The 16,707-nt window shown below is 33.0% G+C and overlaps 2 protein-coding genes across 6 annotated transcripts in view; both read right to left on the reverse strand.

Moving 5' to 3' along the window:
• Positions 1-7,884, reverse strand: part of NAT1 (N-acetyltransferase 1) — a 30,127-nt gene extending 22,243 nt beyond the window's left edge. The window contains exon 1 of one of the 3 annotated variants that reach the window (XM_088269699.1): positions 7,848-7,884. The gene's annotated coding sequence lies outside the window, so the exon portion shown is untranslated. Of the gene's footprint in view, positions 1-7,266; positions 7,553-7,771 lie in introns of those variants that run through there. The other 2 variants (XM_088269700.1, XM_088269702.1) reach the window with 2 other exon arrangements.
• A 1,825-nt stretch (positions 7,885-9,709) lies between these two features.
• LOC148303587 (interferon-inducible double-stranded RNA-dependent protein kinase activator A homolog) lies at positions 9,710-16,665 on the reverse strand. 3 transcript variants are annotated; one of them, XM_088269712.1, is made up of 5 exons: positions 16,117-16,363; positions 15,313-15,627; positions 13,074-13,289; positions 12,241-12,370; positions 9,710-10,530 (listed from the first exon to the last, which is right to left on the reverse strand). In XM_088269712.1, the coding sequence occupies exons 2-5, from the start codon at positions 15,622-15,624 to the stop codon at positions 10,256-10,258; spliced, it is 933 nt and encodes a 310-aa protein (XP_088125838.1). In that variant the 5' UTR covers positions 15,625-15,627; positions 16,117-16,363; the 3' UTR covers positions 9,710-10,255. The 3 variants fall into 3 exon arrangements, with proteins under 3 accessions (XP_088125838.1, XP_088125840.1, XP_088125839.1); XM_088269714.1 differs by having other exon boundaries at positions 9,721-10,512; XM_088269713.1 differs by lacking the exon at positions 16,117-16,363 and adding an exon at positions 16,524-16,665 and having other exon boundaries at positions 9,787-10,530.
• Positions 16,666-16,707: the final 42 nt, after the last annotated feature.

Below are 16,707 nucleotides of genomic sequence, written 5' to 3' on the forward strand. Positions count from 1 at the left end.
ACGATCCAAAGTCGAGTTGTTTGACGTTTTGCGCACTGCAAAATAAGCGGACAAAGTATTTCACAACACTCATCGGCTGATTAGCGTGACCTATAATAAAGGAATGATAACGGTACCAATCATTACTGCGCGTCACTTCTTAAAACCGCGAAAAATTCGCTATCTGTGTTTACCTCTTGCGGGCAGTAAATAAACATTACGGGTGTCGGGATTTCTACGCAGTTGTCAATGAACGCGCGCAGACTGCAATCGTCGCATCACTCCGACAAATCCCAGAACAAAAACGATGTCACACTTACCGCGAAACTTTTACCTCGGGAAAATAATAATAATAGAAACAAGAAGTCGGGTCGTTAGTGTCGCGGATTCTTGAGTAAGAGTTTCTGGGTTCGAACCCACTCTCCCACAATTTGATAGATATTTTTTTTTAATAATGAGCCGCATAGACTCACAGAAAGAGTATGAAGTATTTTTATAAATAACAATAAAAAAAAACAAATATACATTTCTCTTTAAAAAAAAATCACGCAAAGTGATGAATAATGCGTCATTTTTATTTTCCAAGCATTTATCGTAATATGATTCATGTATCAAATCGTATCTATAGAGTTCGAAGATTATCGCGTAGCAAATATTATTCAACATCCTCTGTCCGTAGTCTGTAATGCTACATCATCCCTACTGCATTTTACAAACGCTAACAACGGGAGATTCACCCCAACCCTTCGTAAATTCACCGAGAGAGAACATAGCGGCTCGCGGCGGGCGGACGCGAGCAAAGTGCAAAAAGCGACGGATCATGGCCTAGAGCAATTCGCCGGACGAGGGTAGTGAAAAGATCCCTTTCGCCGGGTTTAGTCTTTTGTCTACCCTCGTGAATATTTGACGTCTAGACGAGTTCGCGCATATCGGATGCAGTCGGGCGCCGAACCGAATTCGCCTAGCGACTCGCGCGGGGCCGGGCAGGGCCGGGCGAGGGCGCGGGGAGCGGTCATCGACCTGCGGGGGCCCAAGGTCCTCTGGCGGCCGCGGCCGGGCAGGTGACGCTCCCTGGACATACATTCGCCGATCGCTGCGCTACTGCCTAATGCCGTCTCAATCTGCCAGATGTTTCCGATTTCGCGACCACAGACGAACACTCGCTCCGATTTAAAATTGAAATCATTTATTAAAAAAAAAAACAGATCTAAGTAGCCTCTTCTTTCAATTTAACTCATATAGTACGTATATACTTATCCGTTTGACTGCTAAGAACCAATATATTGACGTTTGTATACTTTGAAAAATGTCGATATACCGACGTTTTTCGGCGTCGAAATTCCTGACAAAAAATGCATTTTTTTGTTGTTGTAAAAACCCTTTTTTATCCCCCTCAATCCACTTAATTTGAAATAAACCATTATTTTTTAGCTTTCAATAATTTTAGCATACTTTAAAGAAAAAAATCAGCATGTTATTGTCAACTTTTTGTAATTTTCATTATTTATTTTTTTGGCTTCTGTTAAAATCAAACATATGTAGTTTAAATCTATTTATATTTATAAGTCTATTATATTCTTTCCAATACTTAGTTTCTTCCTTTAATGTTAAAATCAAATATTTGTGGTTTATATTAGTACTTTTAATCTATTTATATTTTTTATATCTATTGTGTTTTTTCCAGTATCCTTCATTATAACCGAAAATTAAATGATACCCACACACAGGCCATGCCTTTGTGAGATCTTTTTTGTACTAATATAATAGAATATTTCTGTACTTGTAATTATAAATTTTATTATATTGTAAAATGCAAAAAAAAATCTATGTGGCAACGTTCCGGAGTAGCCAAATTCACGATACATTTGTAATCGCATAACTAGGTATGCGCACGATATATACCAACCGAGGATTGTGGGCGATACCAAAACTGCATGACGGGCAAGGTAGAGTTCATTCATATTATTTCATACGCACATTGGTAGGTAGGTAGCAGTGGCGGTACTTCCCTAGAAGCCCAAAAGCCCTAACAACTCCAAATAAAAATGACTAAATCTAGACCAAATGATTACATAATTTATGTATGACTGTTTTGAAATTATCACGGGCTTATATGATTATTAAACACTATGCATGCCATTATATGGTGATGGTACTTATTGGTGATGGTTGATATCTGAGGAAGATATTTTATTATAGTGAACATTTATTTATTTAATGGTGATGGCTATACCTTACAAAAGTTACATGTATGCATATTTTTACAATGATTACAATACATTTTTTTAATATTTATAATACTTTCTGAGTGCTTACTATACTGGGAATGATATGAGGTGAAGAAATTATAGGTGCATCATATATTCACGAATGTGAAAAATAATGGGCTTGCCTTACTGGTAAACCCTAGGCACGCCACTGGTAGGTAGGTACCTTTCTGCCATGTGATGTTACTATTTACTATATAACAAACAAACTAACAAAATGAAAGCATATAATATCGACGTACTCAAAGAAGTTCATTAGAGAGAGATAAGTTTATTTTACTTTTTTTATGTAGAATAAAACAATAAATCGATATAAGTTATGGTAAATACCATTTTTTTTGTTTCTGTTTAAACATATAATAATATTTCACTACCAATATTTCGACTTACCCACCCTACAGGGGGTTCATCTTTATGATACTTAAAAAAAATGGATTAAAAATTGAAATCATAAAAATATTTACATAATTACCGTGACCGTAAATATTACGTTTGTAGATATTAAAAAGAGATACATTGCACAATTATTAATTTGACAAATTTGAATAGAATATAGCAGTGTTTTTGGGTTTTGGACAGTCTTTCACTAGTCGATATATTTATAGTACTTCGGGTTCGATAAGACAGAAAAATGTTGAAGGATTAATTTTTTTATAAAAAATCTTCGAGATAAGAAAAATAGAGGCTTCAAAAATACAATGAGACAAATACGTAAAACCTATTTCAGGCAACGATAGCATTCATGTGAACAATTGAATTTTTTTTATTACGGTTTTCATATGTGTACCTACTTATAAATAAGTTTGATTGGCACGTTGTGTGCAGCGTACGCGCTAGGCACGTACATCTAACATTTCCCTGGTGCGGAATACGCGCTAGGCGGGTATTGCTTAGCATTGAAAACAATTAGTCAAAAGGATAATATAATAGTATGATTGCGTAATTGAAAGTATACCCTTGAAGTTTTCACACAATATTTTGTGTCAGATCATCAAATCATCAAACTTTGAAACTGAATGTATAATTTGCGAATGTGAACTCAGCTATAGTCCTCTCGATGACTCACGTTTATACTGGATTGTCTCAAATCAAGTATAAACAAGCCCGTGAATGCTACACACAAAAATAACAGTGTGCACTAATAACTACAAAAATATATTTATATTTTTAATGTGTTTCAAGCCTTTTTTTAAAATGCTATTTTGTCAGCATCCTGTGATTTTTCGCGATACGTATATAGAATACAGTGAACGTGTTAAAAGGCATAAAGTAAACCATCAGTTAGAGTGGTTTAAGCATTACAATATTAATCAAGACAGGATTTGAAGGTAATCGAGGAATTTGACAAGTAGATGATCTCGTCGTTTGAAATGTAGTATAGTAGTGCCAATAAAATTTACATACTAATCAGATGTGTTTTTTGCGTTATTTATATTGAGTTCATATACGACTCCAGACTCGCAATCTTTCTGTCAAAAGATTTAATACAATCAATGGGCAGTAATTAATTAAATGTCGTAAAAACCCACATCAATATAAATGTATTTTTCTAAAATTTATGCATTTTTCTATACATTGTTTCATAAACAAACGCTTAACGCTTTTGTAAGAGAAAAAATAGAAATCTGGAGTAAAAGAATGTTCTCTGGGAAAAAAATAAAACACTTTCTCTAAAATAACAATACCCACACGAGCATGGTATTCGGTACCTGTTCATCGCGCGATAATTATGATTAACACAATACATCGGACCTGAGGGAAAATATTGAACGTAAAATAAAGAATAACAAGCTCAGATGATGAAACTAAATTCGTAAAATATTTCAAGATTTAATAAGAAAAAAATTATCAAATTTTGTCCGCCTCCGTAGTGTAATGGTCAGCACGCTCAACTACCGTTCTGGAGGTCCCGGGTTCGATTCCCAGGGGGGGTCAAATAAATATAAGTGATTTTTTCCACTGTAATATTTATTCAATATTACCCTGGACTGGTCCTGAAGCGGAGGGCTGATCACCTTTCCTTCATTTGTAAACGATCAAGATAACACTGCGTTTATATAAAGCAGTGCCCTATACACCATTGGGGTGCGGATAAGGGTTTTATTATTATAAAATAAGTATAGTATAGTACAGTCTATAACAGTAGCGACTGAAATCTAAAAGCTAAAAGTCAACGCGTATTGATGACATTTGAAAAAGTCTTTTATAACAAAAACATGACATTATTTTCAGAGGCAATTCATATTTATGAGCCCTACTGAAAATGTCAATAAAAGTAGGCGTAAGGTTCATTCTGCAAAAATGTAAGACGAAAAGCGATAAATTGTTAGGGATCAAACTCCCTTTTTTATCCGTAGTACTGTGCTTCACATTCAGTGGTGCATATTTGTTGGTTTAAAATATAAAGCAGTGTATTTTCATATATCGGTAGTTTAATGGCAAAGGGGCGTATCTGTCAAATTTTTAATTTTCTAAGTTTGTTCCACAAAACGTCTAAAATAGTGTAGAGGAAAAGGATAAAGCTGAAGTTGTAATACAATAGTTTTTTTAAGATATGTACATATGCCATCCGAAAAAAATATTTAATTTCACAAGTTTGTTTTTGCTCTCCTGTAAAATTTGGTCTGAGACAGATATACCCCTTTGCCTTTACACTACCGACGTATAAAAATGAAATTAAACAACAATTGTAAAAATTAACGAAGTTTCGTAAAATTTTCATTAGGTTTGATTACAATGTCGACCTATATGTCTCTGATAAATAAATAGCAAATCTTAAAAGGTTATACTCAAATCTAAAAAGCAAAATATAATACTTGGCAAGACCATTAAAGTAATCGTTCATCTTTATATGCTAATAACATTAATTATGTACGGAGTCAGGTCAGGTCAAAATTAATTATGTACTTGTTTATTTTAAGCGGATGTCTAAAGGTTTAGGAACCACCTGTAAAAGAAGGATGGATGCATTTTCTAAAAATAGAAAAAAATCATAACTGAAGCAAAAAGTCGATAAGAATTAAGCAAATGTTGATATTATCGTTAAAATAAAGAGGAAATTCGAAATTGGATTACGTGTCCATTAGTCCTGATCACAGCGAAATAATAGCAACCTGTCTTCTCAGTATTCAGTCTATGTTTTGGTAAATTTAGCTTAAACAAAGAAAACTCGCAAGTAATAAAGTTGGCCCAGTTACAACAGTTAGCTTTGTGTGCATAAAACCGTAATGAAAATAAAAATATACTTTTAAAATATTTAAAACTCATATTATTTGTCGCTTACAAATTTAATTATTATGTACGTCTAGGAACACCTCAACAGGTGTTTTGTCGTGTCTCAAGGTTTAGAAAATTTAGTCACAGATCGCTTCCTAATTATTATACATTGTCAGTAATCATCAATTCATTACATACTATGAATGTAACATTATGTAATTGGATCAAGAGCGAACAATCTTCGCATTGTTTAAAGTGAGCGGCAAGATTTTTTATTCACAACAAAATGTTGGAATCGAAAGAGACCCGAAAATTTAAAGTTATTATGTGGGAAAAGTATAGTGTAATTGTTTAGACAAAAATAGTGATATCTAAATAGTTTGTGATATTAAATATACAAATACATACAAATAAATATCTTCCTAGAGTTAGAGAAAAAAAGTACAAAAAATTTACATACCCAATAAATAGCAGATAATATGTTTTTATATTTTTTTATTTATTATTTGATGGTTTTTCAACCCCTAATAGTTTGATAGCCAAAATAATAATGTCGAATTATGTTCTCAACGTGTTTGCCAGTATTTGTGCATAATCGCTAATATCTGATTCATTCTAGAAGCGTTGTGTTTATTGGGCGGAATCTTTCGCCGCATTTGCAGATACGAATCGCCGACTTCAATGTTTCTACGATCTCTAGAGATTGGTCAATCGACAGAGCGTAAATTACGAATGGAGCGATAGAAGTGTGGGTAGGTGCGACCCTGCGAATATTATGCAACGGTTACGAGTTAAGCTGGCGGGAAAACCGTAGGAAAATTAGATGCACCGGTCGGGGAGCGCGGCGTCAATAGTAAATGAGGCCAAGTTTTTGCAATGACCCACATTGGTGCGCGCTAGCGACAGCGCAACCAGTATCAATCTGACACAGTACACACATTCGTACTGTATACCTAGTCTTCGAAAGGAAAACATGCTAAAGAATACACACTTTAAATATTTTATAATGATTGAACTGAGGGTAAGGGGACATCGAAATGTTGCGCCCCCTTTTATTCAAATTATTTCCAAAAAAAAATCAAGATATTGATATAATATATGTAGTGGATGATATAATATATACGATGGTTCGATTAGATTATTATAACAAAATTGTGCCATTACTTCTTAATGATCATTTATTTGCGGTCACTGTTACATGTTTGGTCGTGTTGAAAATTACAAGCAAATTCATAATTTTGTGCTGCTGTATTCGGCTTATTTGTGATTTTTAAATGTAATAATTAATACAAGAAAAAAATATGTTGTGCCCTAATTCAAATTTTATTGCCAGTGTAAAAAATATGTATTGTATTAACTGTGGTCATTTTTTAACGGAATGATTATTATCGTTACGTAAATACATAAATCAAAATGACAACTTAAATCATAAGTACACAAATTAGAGAATACAAATTGGTTTAACAAAATAGACTGCCTAAGTAGGTTTTGCGAGTGCAGGAATTTTAAATGGGAAATTATTAATTCTGTTAAAATAGGACGACCGGGGTTAAAAGGACGTCTGCTTTCGATCACCGAATTCCTACCGAGAAAACAAAATAGGCATGCATAGAAAAGAATGGGTCCAAAATTCTTATATACCTGGATATTTTTTGCGTGCGGCACACCAAACATGCATTCGTGTGATATATTGCCTATCTGTGAATCATCTACCGAGAATTGGGAAACATTGAGCATCGCCCCTGACAGAGAGAAAAGTTTCAACCTTAGTAAAATTCTGAATGAATTGTAATAATTTGCTCACTTTGGATATTTATTGGTCGGAGCTAGAACAGGACGTGTAGGCAGCGGCAGACAATGAATGTAACGTCACTTCATACAAGCAACGGTACTTAACTTTCGCCGTCAGTCGCAACAAAACTATTTAAGAAACTTTAATACGTATATATCAATGATTATTTTACATATTTTGATCGCCGAGTGCGCCGAATTACTCACAACTCGATCCACGATTGGATTCGCGGAAATTGTAACCATTTCGACAATGTACCAAGTAAAATGAAGACCGTTCGTCAAGGATGGAAAGAATCGAATGGAAGCTTAGCGAACATAAAAATAAGATAGATTCCGTAAAGGAAAGACAGGGTAATAGCTAGAGATTTACAGAAAATGACGTATGATCGACGGCATGACGCATCACTGGACAGAATGCGAGTGTTCGCAGACACAGCGTGCAAGAATTAGTATGAAATTGGCAATGAATACACATTTTTTGTAAATCTTCAACTTTATAATATATCTCTACTCACCCTTTGAAACGTGGGAATAATTAACACGCTTAAAACTAAATAATAAATTAAAAAACGCGTAAAATGTATAACTTACAGGCCGATGCTTGCTGTTAGAGAAGCTTTTCGCGACTGCTCAGTCAAACTCTGCTCTGCTACCGCTATCCGTGAGTCAAATGTAGTTCTTTATTAAATTATTTTATTTTAAAATATAATAAATTAACAATGTCAACGTTTAAATTAATTAAATGATGATTTGACAAATAAACTTTATAACGTTTCTTTTAAAGGCTAAGGTAAAATGAAATAAAAATATCACTAAAAGTCTTCGAACACTTCGAACGAGAACGCAGCGGCAACTGGCGGTAGATAATAGGAACTTGTATAAAGAGATCCATACACATTCCTGAAAACTGAAATCTAATGGAGTACCTAACTATGTGCATATTCATTTTAAATTTTTTACTACTCATAAGTAACAATTGCTCAGATTCTCTATTTACATTGCTTAAAAAAGGGACGTTATTGAAAATAGAAAATACCCCTTACCGCATTGATTATAAAAATTACATTTAGTTTACATAACAAGAACAGCAAACCCCCCTATAATGCTAAAATAGGTACCGCGTTATTGGACGGTATGTTATAGGGAAGTTAATGTTTTAAAATTATTTTTCAATTTAAAATTACTCGTTTCAGTCATTTCCGCTAGTTAAAATACGATTTAAAACATTAACTTCTTATAAAAATAATTAAGATAAAGGGGTACCTATGGCAACGATGTAGGTGGGTTTACTGTAATATAGTTCGTATGTTTGCTCGAGAGAAAAATGACATTTGTTTACTCATTAATAATTTTTTTTAAAATAATTTAAAAAAAAATAATTTAGGGTTAAAAGCTTTTTTTAAAATTTATTTCCCCACTGAAAGAGATTTTTTGGGTTATTATGCCTCGAAATGCTAGACTTGTGGTTATTGCCGGATAGCATTGAAACTGCGTCAGTCCTGATCATTGAAAATGAGTTTATTAAAAATCCTTATTTTAACTCTTTTTCAGGGTAAAGTGGGTAACGAATTTCCTACATATTTGGGTATGCTCATTTACATTCTAAAGCAAAAAATCATAATTCACAATGCCAGCTGATGAAATTGGGATGGTTTAGCAAAAATCTAGATCAAAACCACAAATTAATCTCCTCCATAAACAAAAATTTGAGATGAAAAATATTTTACTCACAAATTTGTTCATTATAATAAAATAAAAACAAACAAAAAACACAAAAAACATTTATTTACAAATTTATAAAAAAATATACAAAGAAAGTAAGTAGGTTGTATTATAAAACAAAAAACATAAATCTTTAGATACAAATACAATAATCCATAAATTATGAAGTATAACAGTGGAATGGTGGAAATATATATTAATTTAAATTACAACTGATTATAAACAATTTTTTTTACATAAAGGGTATAAAAATAGTCTGTAAACAAGAATGTATTCAAGATGTAAAAGGCAGTGGAATAAGTATTTTATGGGCAGCTACAGTAAATATACAAGAAATTTTTAATTGATGTTAACATTGGTAAAAACAATCAACTATTACTGGAACCCACTCGTTAATGTGATATTAGTTTTTAAATGAATTTTCATCATTGACTTTTATTTTAATTAAGTTTTAAACCTTAAAGGTTAAAGTGGGATGAAGCTATTTAGCGCTCTAGTTTTTTGCGGGTCTTTATTCAACCATGCATCACATGTTTGCTATGCAGCATGCGTTTTACAAAAATCACTTCTGAGATCTATTTTTTATCAAACTTGATGCCAAAAATTATATATATATATATATATATATATATATATATATATATATATATATATATATATATATATATATAATTTTGATAGTACAAAAAAAATTGTTTTCATGTTTGACAAGGAAGTCATAAAATATAATATAAACAATGTAAAATAAAATACTTTATTATATTTCTGCAAAACAAAAATATTTACTATTATCTTTATAATAATAGGAGTCGAATGTAGGTACATATAATATTTTCTATAAACTTTTAGTATTGATTACTTTAATGGTTAACTCCAGTTCATTGGACACGTTGCGTGTGGTGACGAGGATAGCCTGGAACGACTGGTTGTGATTGGTAGCCTGGAGGGGAAGAGAAGAAGATCCCCACACAATGGACCAATCAAACTAAGGCAGGTTAAAATAAAGATCAGCAGGCACTTTGCTGGTAGGAGCGCTATGTGTAGCGCAGTGAAGGGATAACTGGAGGAGAGTCATTGCGTCCACAAGGGTCATAACTCTCAGTAATGAGGAATAACACAGAGAAGAGAGACTTTAATGGTTAATTTTTGATGATTTAATGGGACTTAGAATAAAGAATATAATTTACTTAATTCATTGTGATGCGTCTGCAAAAGCATAAGTTTTGACCTAGTATGAACGTGATGTTTCCATGTCGACAAATAACACATGAACCAAATTACAATGTTAGCAAAATTGTGAAATATTCTAATGCTTCTAGAGCTGTTAAACTTTTGGAGTGATCATTATTAGATCCGGGCACTGCGAAGAATGCCGCAGGGTTGGCACGAGGAATTTTCAATAAAGATATGACTTCATCGGAACTTGATTCTAACCATGTCCACTCAAATTCAAGGCCTAGAATTTGGAGAAGAGTTTCAATATCCTTGGGCGCATCCTGTGAGTTTTCACATTCTTTGAGGAACGAGAGAGCTTCTTGAAGTTTAACCTCATCTAGAAAAAAAAACAAAAAGGATTGAAGACACGAGTGGATGAAGGTGTTATGTTACAATATCAAAGTTTTTAGTCGATTTGAGTCTAAAGAGTCATTGATAAAATCAAAAATCTCAATGAATTTATTAGTTTTTATAATAAATAAAAGAAGGAAAAATAAAAAAAATTAAAATCTTAAAAAAAATTGTAACATAACACCTTCATCCACTCATGTCTTCAAAATATAATATGGCAATTCAAAATAAAATTAAAGTATTATCAGTGCTGGATTAATGTACAATAAGCTATTGTTAAGGTCGAAAAATTATTTAGACCCCAAAATTGCTAACCGTAATATTTTTCTCATTACTGTAAACCCCCCTTTAATATTGAGATTTGTACCGCCATATTGGAGGGGACGTCAAAGGGATTTTACTATTTTACAATTGTATTTTAATTTTAAATGACTTTAAAACATTAACCCCTATATTTTTCTTACAGATAAAGAGTTAACCTATCTCAATGTTGTAGGGGTTTATTGTATTAATTTCTCATCAAAATTTTATCACCGAATACTTCAGCTTATCAGTAAATTCCACCCCAGATATTTCATGTGTTGATCAAATGGCAGTGATTATTAGATATGTATCACCAGTGGAAAGATTTCTAATTTTCATTTCTCTAGAAAGCCTCACGGCGTGCGTTTCCTAATATTGAAACAATACTGAAACTTTGTTTAAGTCTTGCAATGACAAATTGCACAAGAGAAACATCTTACAGCCAGCTTAATGAATTAAAAAATGATTCGATCTACATTAGGGCAATAGAAGCTTACAGATTTAGCGGCGCTGTGCATTGAAGCTGACGAAATGAGAATTATCATTTGAAGATGTAATCGATGATTTTTCTAATTTTAACCTTAAGACGCTCATGCGCCATATACAATAAGGGCCCTGCCCAAGCATTTTTGTGAAATATTCGAGCGACTTGCTACCTACGCGTAGCTACTAAAATATTTATCGGAACCAAAAATAAAATGATGGATTGGTATCTCAAAGACATTATTTACGTTAGCTAATATATATTCATATTTTGAACACTTGTCATAAATCAGTGTAATCCAATAGCAAAATGCATCACAATCACCGGTCCTGTATGGGACCGGTGGGGATTGAACAACCCAAATTCGCAGTCCCTTAAAGGACCAATAGGCGACTAAAGGATAAAGTGAAAAAAGTTTAAATTTAATTAATATTTTTACACAAATGCAAAAATTTTCACGCCTCATATACATAGGTGATAATCAAGGACCATAGATTGTCATGTTTGGTTTTATTTATTTATCAATAATAGCTTAAAAATGTGCCGTCAGCATGAGAAAATTCAGTGAGGATACATTATTATAAATTTTTAACTGTTAATTTGTTTACGATAAAAAAAATACTTTTATAATTCAAATGTAACTTTGTTTTAAAATCACTTTATTATAATGTCTACCGGTTTCGAAGCTAACCGCTTCTTTATCAAGACTGATTATTACTAAAACACTATCTACTAAACAATATTCAAAATATTTGCCAATCACTTAATAGAAAATAATCACTCATTCAATAAAATATTTATAGTGATTTTAAAACAAAGTTACATTTTAATTATAAAATGGGAAATCACAATGTTAGTGCTTCAAATATAAATTATAAAATACTTTTAAGTCAGAATATATGTACAGACCTGTTATTTCTTTTATACCAAAATGGTAGTTGGAAATTTTTTGACCAAGATTAGGCCTCCATGGAACATCACTAGCATCTATATATTTTTCAATGGCTTCATTATTGGAGTCGGATAAGGTGGAGAACCCCTGGAAATTAAATTAAATGATATACACACAGATAAAATTAAGAAAGGTGTGTTGAGATGGTTTGGACATGTAGAACGAATGAGTGAGGAAAGAACATTCACAAAATTTATGAGGCGAATGTAATTGGAAAAAGGAGCAGAGGAAGTCCGAGAAAAACTTGGCACGATCAGGTATGCCATATATTTGAAAGTGGTCAGGTTAGGAGTCGTAATAATCGGCGGGTATGTATGAGAAGATGCATGAACGTGGAAGAGGAGAAGAATGTTTGCAAAGACAGAGAGGTGTGGCGTTCTATTCTCTCTGCCTACTCCTGTAAGGAAGCGGCATGATGGTTAGTTAGTTTTTTTGATATATATACATACAGTAGATTCCGATTTATTGGGAGGGAAAAATTCTGGTGTGGTGATTTTCCTATCGATCCAAATATAAAATAGTAGTGTCCAAAGAAATGATGAAAATTGCTCTCAGGCAATGAATTACTTCTATGCAAACAAAACTAATTCACAGCATGCGTGGATTAAAAAAAAATGGTATCAAAATGGTAAAAAAAAAATTGGTATCTCAACACAAATAGTCTTTTTTTATTGAGGTGGCAATTTGGTCAGTAAAGGTTAAATGAGTACATAAAAAAGAATATTCATTATATATAAAATAGTGTTTTTTTGTTAATAATAATAAACCAAAAAAATAACACAATACTAACTGCGCATTCAGCTAACCGTTCTGACATGTTTTCACTGAAAAATTTGACGAGCAATGCAGCCGCCATTTGCTTGGCCTGTTTTTTTGTGCTAGATGTAGCAGTCCTACTTAAAGAGCCCACTGTACATTGTATAGAGAACTGCCTGGCGTGGGGTAAACCAGTTGCATCCAAAACAGTGAATTCCGGTTCACCCAGCTGAAAATCGTGGCACAAATCCTGAAAAATATTTTATACAATTATAGGAATGAAGAGAACATTATTTTATTTATTGTTTCGGCATTAACTTTGTGGTAAGACATGTTACAATGATTAAAGAAAACACTTGTTTTTTACCACTTGAGTTTTATTATAGACTACATGTTTCAGAAGTTAAATTTCCATCATTCAGGTCTGTATAATAACTGTATAATAATGTAGTTATTATACAGACCTGAATGATGGAAGTTTAACTTCTGAAACATGTAGTCTATAATAAAACTCAAGTGGTAAAAAACAAGTGTTTTCTTTAATCATTGTAAGAGAACATTAAGTGAAGATAGTTATGCAAAAAGGATTTCGGTGAAGGTTTAACTACAAAATAAAATAAAAATATAAGGTAATTTTATAGTTATTTTTGCACAATATCACTTAAAATAAAAACATAAAACATTACAGCAAGGGTAGCCAGCCCGCGGCCCTCGGGCCGCTTGCGGCCCGCCGGGTGTCTTCTTGTGGCCCGCAGAGCAAATCATACATTTTTCTATAAGTGTACGTAAAACCACCAAAAGAACATTCCATCGTACGTAGTTCTTATCATATCTTATATATGGAAATATCTCACTTTTGTGACAATTTATTCTATGGTATATTTGCGTTAAAACAATCACAACATTTTGTGATCAACTTTTAAATACATATTGATAAGGATACAAGCTGCTATAACCGACTTATTATATTTAAGAATTACTGATGAGCATTTGGAAAATTGTTTGCGTGATGCAAAAAGATCTATCGTTATCAAAATTGATGCACTTAGTTCTGACAAACAAAATCAGACGTCTCACGAAAATTTATTTTATTTTGTTTATTATTTTTCTTATTGCCTAAGTCTAATCTAATAAATATGTTTCTACTTATTTATTTTTTTACAAAAATGTTAATAAAATTAGTATATAACCACTCACCGAGATTTTTACGTCTACCGGTTTCGAGACGTACCCGTCTCTTCGTCAGGACAATCACTAACACAGCATGCAAACAATACTACCCTTCACCACCATAGCACCATTTACACACTCAAAACTACACAAATTGTCTAACACATGCGATTTTTGGTCGACCCGAAGACCAACATGCACTATAGTTTTCAATATAGACATGCGTTACGAGCCGAGGTTAAACGTATATTATACGTTTAACCTCGGCTACTAATATACGTTTAACCTCGGCTCGTAACGCATGTCTATATTGAAAACTATAGTGCATGTTGGTCTTCGGGTCGACCAAAAAATCACATGTGTTAGACATTTTGTGTAGTTTTGAGTGTGTAAATGGTGCTATGGTGGTGAAGGGTAGTATTGTTTGCATGCTGTGTTAGTGATTGTCCTGACGAAGAGACGGGTACGTCTCGAAACCGGTAGACGTAAAAATCTCGGTGAGTGGTTATATACTAATTTTATTAACATTTTTGTAAAAAAATAAATAAGTAAAAATGACTAACCACTAAGTAAATGCTTTAAATATTAATAATATTGAAAATATGTTTCATTCTCATTTCTGTTATTTCTTCTTAAACAACAATGTATTTCATATTTGCTTTGAATAATAAAATAAATTTTATTTAACGGCCCGGTACGAAATCATATTTCTAAAATTTGGCCCGGCTGCTGAAAAGGTTGGCCGCCCATCCATTACAGTAACCCATTGCCAAAAAGCATGCTGACCATTAAATTTCAGTATAAATCAATTAACTCGAGTCAAAGAAGAAATGAGATAACAGCAGAACCTCTCATTACGAGCATAATTTGTTTCAGAATCTTACTCGTTAAGCAAAACATTTTTTGTTTTCACTGGTGTGGAAGTCCCGGCTCATAAGTGAATGTCGTAAAAAGGGATTGCCCTTTCTCTATAACTCGTTATGCGAAATGTCACTTGTTAAGGGAGCAAATTTTTCCCATTTTTTTGCTTTTTATTCGATATACTCATTGAGAGGTTTCACTGTACTTAATGATTAATTATGTTTGTTTGATGGGACTTTAACCTTTAAAACTCCAACATTGTTAACTATAACATCGGCTACGGGAACTGCTGCATGGGTTGGAGGAGATAGATTATCACATTCTTTGGGGAAATAATGCCCCATTTCAGACAGTTTCAGTAATATTTTCTTAGCTGCATCCTGTTTAGCATCCTTCTTACATCGACCTTTTCCAAAAACGTTTATTCCCCACGCAATTGCTTTGCACTCAAAGAGACCAGCGGCATCTGGTTCTAACGTTGTGTAGTGTGGAATTACTTTGTTATGTTTTACCGTTAGCTCTTGCAAAATCATGACAGGTGTTTTAGTCGCCATTTTCTGCAAAGCAATAAAGTCATACATTATTCCATTTTCAGTTAAAAAGCAGTGAAGTGATTATACAAATATACATATCCTACCAGACGAAATGGTGTTATTGGGTCAATAAAAAAAAAACAAAATAATATTGTTGCTATAAACGAGTGAGGTTGGACCCAAATTAATAAAATGTAATTTTGAAAAGTTAACTATAACACAAAATATGCTGTGCTCAAAACATAAGACAAACTTTGTCAATGCATACGAAAATCGTAAAAAAAATATACTACAGTAGATACTCCCTTAACCGGTCTTGATCGGATCATACGCCTAGGTTAATATTTACGAGTATTTAAATGAGCACACTCACCTAGTTTTAGACATAGAATAAAAAGGAATACATTATTTTGAATAAACGTGTCTTCTACATAATTTAAACTAGGCTTTTATAAAAGCATATTATATAAAAAAGGAATACACATCCGAAATATGTATTCCGTGATGACTTACCGAAATTAAGGATACACGGAATAATTATGCGGCACCACTGCCGTTCAAAACCAATGGGGCCGAATACAATTTGGTCAAAGGTAAATTTTAAGTGATGAGATGCAATGTTGAACAAGCAAAAAAGCAATTCGTAACAAACAATAAATTTAATTATATATAATACGCAACGAAACACGGCCAGCCCACAGATTATATACTATAAATTATATACTGGGCCAGCCGTTGATGTCAAATGTCAAATTGTGTCAAATTGACAAATCCTGGGGGGGGGGGGGGGGTCATGCAAAACCCGCTAAAATCTCACCATATCGACTATCGCCACTTTTACCATTTTTAAATTACAATAAACAATAATGTGCAATAATGGAACCCTTTTCATAACTGTCGCGTGAGCAGTCGTGGCCTACCTTTTAAAAAAGTTTATTTTATTATAGGCACATTCGCAGTAAAATTATAATCTTGCAGCGATTACAAAAGTTTTAGAAGGTTTTGTGATTCGATGTAAAGACCATTACCAAGTAAGGGAATATGCTACCATAATAACTCGACACTGGCTAGAACGTTCAGAGTGGGTGAAAAGTCATTAAAAAG

The sequence above is a fragment of the Brachycentrus maculatus genome, unplaced genomic scaffold, assembly GCF_059751285.1.
Source record: "Brachycentrus maculatus isolate JH-2025_06_01 unplaced genomic scaffold, ASM5975128v1 h1tg000361l, whole genome shotgun sequence".
Classification (NCBI taxonomy): domain Eukaryota; kingdom Metazoa; phylum Arthropoda; class Insecta; order Trichoptera; family Brachycentridae; genus Brachycentrus; species Brachycentrus maculatus.

Coding starts and splice junctions, on each gene's coding strand:
- LOC148303587 (XM_088269712.1), bottom strand. CDS start 15,624: ATGGCGACTAAAACACCTGTCATGATTTTGCAAGAGCTAACGGTAAAA. Junction 13,290..15,312: donor ACAATGTTGGAGTTTTAAAG/GTTAAAGTCCCA, acceptor AATATTTTTCAG/GATTTGTGCCACGATTTTCA. Junction 10,531..12,240: donor TGGTATAAAAGAAATAACAG/GTCTGTACATAT, acceptor TTTTTTTTCTAG/ATGAGGTTAAACTTCAAGAA.